General features: G+C 35.1%; 1 protein-coding gene across 1 annotated transcript; it reads right to left on the minus strand.

Annotated features, from left to right (window-relative positions):
- Nucleotides 1–935: 935 nt before the first annotated feature.
- On the minus strand, nt 936–4,777 carry LOC131616576 (BTB/POZ domain-containing protein POB1-like). The gene is made up of 6 exons (XM_058887941.1): nt 4,343–4,777; nt 3,823–3,939; nt 3,030–3,160; nt 2,877–2,940; nt 2,498–2,777; nt 936–1,966 (listed from the first exon to the last, which is right to left on the minus strand). The coding sequence occupies exons 1-6, from the start codon at nt 4,590–4,592 to the stop codon at nt 1,153–1,155; spliced, it is 1,656 nt and encodes a 551-aa protein (XP_058743924.1). The 5' UTR covers nt 4,593–4,777; the 3' UTR covers nt 936–1,152.
- Nucleotides 4,778–5,286: the final 509 nt, after the last annotated feature.

Raw genomic sequence — 5,286 nt, forward strand, 5'->3', positions numbered from 1 at the left:
TTTTATTTATTTTACGTTGAATTGTTCCGTATGTGCATCTACAGAACCGTTTAAACAACGTTAAAAAAATTTCGTAGATGCACCAACAAAACAAATAAACGTTAAAAAAAAAACTTCCGAGGGAAGATACAGTTCCAAAAATAAGGTATTTTTAAAAACGCATATGAAGCGTAACAACACCAAAGAATAGGATGAGAGATATTCTTATTTTAAAAAGAGAAAAATCTTCCAAGTACGACAAAATATAGTGTTGTGTTAGATTTAAGTCGGCATCTTATTATAAATAAATAAATAGGCTTGTTGAAGTTATCTAAATAAGAGTATGAGTTTTCAGTATCACCTTTTTATTTTCATTTTTTCACATGTCTATTTTCCCTTCCTTTTTCTTAAATGTATTTTATTTTATTTTTAAAACCATATTAACATTTATATAAGTGTAAAAGTAGAAATCATGAAACATTGAATTCCCTCCCATGACTTGTGATTTGTGAAAACCTAAACCTTTTGTCTGTCATATTCGTATATCACCAAATAAGCATGGTGGCATTTGTGCACCACTTGCCTGTGTCATGTTATTCTTGTTTTTCTCAAGAAAAGTTATTAAAGTGACGTGACACTGTAAATTATCTATACCGTGCCTTTCATCGTGAATCGGATTCCACATCCATAACCACATAAATCCGAATTCAAATCCTTTGTTTTATAATAGAATTAGAATACGATTCATCAACCTCTTGTTTGTGTCCTGACCACGTATATAAAAACAGAACAATAAAATACAGGTAGAAGTTTGGTATTTAAACAATAAATATAGACAAATCTCAAACCAAACACACTCTTGTCTGTGATTTATGTATATAACATGAAATCTACCCTGCAAGAGAACCAACTTTTAGTAGGATCATAAAAATGTGCACAACGTGTCTAAGCATTAATTACCATAATAAATCATAGTCCTAATTATCTTTTCAATCTCGTGTAACACTAGACACCTGGTGCCCATTGCCTAGATTTTGAAGGTTAACTAACACAACATCATTAGAAGAGGTAAACATAACATTACAGAATATTAATTAAAGAACAATATTACAACAGATAAGTATTTGACAGAGCTACCAACCAGAATAGAGAGTTTACAAACTGGAAACCGTGTCAGTGTCTGATGGTGAGCTCGGCCCTGAGATGTAGAACACCGTTGATGAAGTAAAGACAGTCCTCGGCCATGAATGAAGTCCACGGAATCGCAAACAAGTTTCTGTAGCCGACGGCCTTGCCACCTGTGAATGTGTAATTGCCTTTGTATTTGCTAACGAATTCCTCTGTGGGTCTTGACCTTGCCGCAAATTCATAGTCCACAGTGAAGCTCACGGAACCCTTTTCCTGCATTCCTAAAAACAGTCCAAAACAATGGAAAGAGCTTTGTTGATCCATGTTACAATGTGCTGATAGAAAAAACCCTTGTCCACCCAAGTGAAATGCCTGAGAATAAACCCGGCCAGATGGGAACAAGTTGTTACACTCGTCGCGCTTTAGATCCAAGTACACCACACACTGCTGGCGAGGAAGTTCAAATTCAACCACCTTGACAGGACGATATTTGTATGCCCTCTCCAAGAAACGACGGCTTGAGCAAGTGGGCTCTTCTGCTGCCAGCGACCGTTGGCGATGTGGAACCTCTGCCTTGAAAAATAGGGCCTCAAGTACAAGTTTGGATGAAACATCATGTTCAAAGTCACTACAGGTTAAGACCTTCTTAAGCTTTCGGCAGGTCATATAAGGGAAGCGAATTAGTCTCGCAAGCCGTGAACCTAGGACTATTCGTCTTTCTTCCACATTGCTATACTGTTGTCTAGCCCACTTCAACACAAAGTCATAAACAGCATCTTCTGACGCAACCTGGAGATCATCACTAGATAATATCGCCTCTACTCCAACTAGGGGCAAGTTCATAACCTCTTCCTGGAACCTGGTCATATACGAGATTTATTGTTATTAGCATTTGAAATGAAAGATGAGATTGAGATGAAACAAATGAAGAAACTAGAAAGGCAACAAAACAAACAGCTGTTATATAAATAGGGACGAGAAACATTTTTTTTCCTGAAAGACTTTGTCTTGGGAGTCCAATAATAGAGAAAGCCTGTCTAAAATGTTTATAACCTATGAAGTTGACTATTTCCTGAAAGACTTTGTCTTGGAGTCCAATAATAGAGAAAGCCTCTCTAAAATGTTTATAACCTATGAAGTTGACTATCTAAAAAAGCAATGCCTACAAGAGTTCCAACCATTAGATGGTATGCGAAGAAATATACAGTTTAATAAATGTTTTGGCCCCCAAATCCCTCTAGTCCCTCACAAGTGCAATTGAAATAATTTCTTAAAAGAGAAAGGGAAATACTGAATAGTAATTGATATAAGAGAAAAATCTTATAAGAATTAGCAGTGCTTGAATCTATTCTAGAGCAACTGAAATTAAAAAAAAAAAAAAAACACTTGCTTGGTTATATCCTTGTATCTGCTAGCAAGATACTGCTTTGCAGCATCAGTTAGTGGTTGAACTGCCTCAGCCATTAGGACACTAGAAGGAAGCTCCAAGTAAAGCAATGCAGATTCAGGAGTCATGGCAATATTACGCAATAACCGGCTACAATATCGCATGCATGAAGCAACTTCAAATTTGTCAGCGGCCATCAACACATCAAGCAAACCAGGTGCAGTTTTAATGCTCAAGGTATTACTATACATAAAATTCAGTAGTTCCATCAGAGCAGCTTCCTCTGTAATATAAAAAAGAAGTAACTTTATTAAATGACTATTGAGGGAAAACTAAAACCATAAAGCAAAGATCATAAAAAAGTTTGCATATATGTTTATACCAGAGGCATTAATTCTGAGAGTGACATGTCTAAGCTCTGATTCTCTCATCCCATTCGAGAAAAGCTGCAAAAGGTAAATCAAAACATTGCTATGAAATCATACTTTTGGCAGAACTAAACAATGTACAATATAAAGAAGAGATGTATGTCTACCTTATAGAAAAAAGGGCTTTTTGCGGCCAAGATAGGAGAACTGATATGTAGGGTTTTAAATCTAACAACCGCAGGTTCGGCGTAATCCATTCCCAGGTTTAAATCATCATTGCTATTTACAGCTTCATCACCTATGTTAACCATATCAAAATCAGAATTGTTCATAGAGCAATACCGACAGCTTCATAGTCAAAGTACAATATTATGATTTCTGTAACAGATTAATTTCCCTAGTAACTGATATCCTTTTTTCATAGATTGATAGTGATGAACTTCAAGATTGTGGCAAATCATAAAGAAAATGTATTAGTCTCAGAGTTATAAATTCCAGTTTTCAGAATTATAAACCCCCAGATAGCAGAGCCGAACGGCCAACCCCAAAACTGGGATATCGGGATAGCTGATAACGGGATAGCTGCTATTTGACTTTTTTTTTGGACTAATTATATGGATAATAACTATACCCATATAAGATTCATAAAATCAAATATCAAAGCAAAAGGCTCAAACTGAGACGCAAACCGCTACACCATAGACACAGGCCTCCATGCCGTCCCGGAATAGCACCGCTTTTCGCTAGGATTGATAACCCTGATTGGTCTAACCCCCTCTAGAAAACAAGACTGTACTATGCAGTAATGGAAAGATTCAAACAAAGTCGGCGGGCATAGGGAGAAAACTAGTAAGAATCTCTTAGACCTAACACTCTTATCGTTAAACAATCAACTTTAAGAATCTCTTAGACCTAATACTCTTATCATTAAACAAACAACTTTAAGATTTCAAAATTTACCAGAAGGGGATTCTTCAACCATCGCAACAACCTCTTCATCTTGATTTTCCGAAGCAACACAATCATCCATATCAGGTTGGTTCCCATTCAAAATTTGCTCATCCGGCAGATCTCCAACTGCAAACAAAGATACAAAACACCATATAACATTAGGTACCAACCATACATAACGAAACACACAACATCCAACAAGCACCCACCCATTCACAAAAACCAGCCATGTTCTATATAGCTTCAGTCCCTATCAAGCTATCACAACCACTTCCAAATTTCTACTTACACAATAAATTCCTCAAAATAACACCAAAATCAAACACTCTATAGAATCATATTTACATTAAATTCGTGTTTCCCCTTCCACACATAATAATATTTTTATTTCCTAAAATGTCAACAAATCTAAATCAAACCATTTCCAGTTTCATCACTGAAAAAAAAAAAAGCTAGAAACCCTAAAAAAGTAAAATCATGAAAAAATTGCAAAAACAAACAGAGAGAGAGAGAGAGGGGGATACCATACCGTTATCTTTTTTGATATCCTCGCGTCTCCTCTTACGGTGGCGGGCCCAATCGGCGATGGTGGTACAAGTTTCGGAATCCGGCTGAGGATCAACGGGGTCAGCCATGATCTCGATCCGAAGAATCCTATCGGAGAAATTACTATCATTGAAAGCGAAACCGAAATCGGCGTCGGAGTTAGAACCACCGTGGGCCCATTCGGATTCCATCACCGTGACAGGGTCAAAGAGATCGGAATTCAAATCCTTCATGTATATAAATTGGGTTGACAGAAATGATGAAGAAACAGAAAACCCTAAGATAAGGTTGGAAATCAGACGGAGAGGGTTTAATATAGATTGGAAAAACCGTTGTAACAAAAATGATTTTCAAGGTTTTCGGAAATCAAAAATCAACTTTTATTATTATTTTTTGGTCACGAAATGAAGAAAAAAAAAAGAAGTTTTGACACTCCTATATAAGGGGATGGATGTATATTTGTGGTTCGTCGACAAAACAAATTTGTATTTTTATTACCCGAGTTTTTTATTGCAAATTTCATGTTTAATAATAACAAGTTGTTGTATAACTAATATTTCAATTTTATATTGGAATATTATTAAATGTTTATGAAAAAGGTGAAAAAATCTATATCATTGTTAAGTATTTTTTTGATAAACCAAATATCTCCTACTTGTAGATTAATTTTTGAGTCAAGTTGAATTATAATATAAGTAAAATTTTATTTCAAAAAATTAAACTAGATTCAAATTCAAGAAATAAGTATTAAATTATTTGTTAAAATATATTTTTTAATAATTAAAACTATATTTAAGATAAGAGGACATATCATATCATATGAGAATCACATATTTATATGAGAATGTGAGAATGAATCTGAACCATTGAATTTTAAAATAAATGGTGGAGAGAGAAAAAAGATTCACCCATAATCTCCACCATTTA

The sequence above is a fragment of the Vicia villosa genome, linkage group LG7 (assembly GCF_029867415.1).
Source record: "Vicia villosa cultivar HV-30 ecotype Madison, WI linkage group LG7, Vvil1.0, whole genome shotgun sequence".
Lineage (NCBI taxonomy): Eukaryota > Viridiplantae > Streptophyta > Magnoliopsida > Fabales > Fabaceae > Vicia > Vicia villosa.

Excerpts from the sequence above, each read along its gene's own strand:
- LOC131616576 (XM_058887941.1), bottom strand. The coding sequence starts at position 4,592 with ATGAAGGATTTGAATTCCGATCTCTTTGACCCTGTCACGGTGATGGAA. Across the intron at positions 3,940-4,342 it reads GGATATCAAAAAAGATAACG|TTGGAGATCTGCCGGATGAG; the intron begins GTATGGTATCCC and ends CTTTGTTTGCAG. Across the intron at positions 2,941-3,029 it reads AAAGCCCTTTTTTCTATAAG|CTTTTCTCGAATGGGATGAG; the intron begins GTAGACATACAT and ends TACCTTTTGCAG.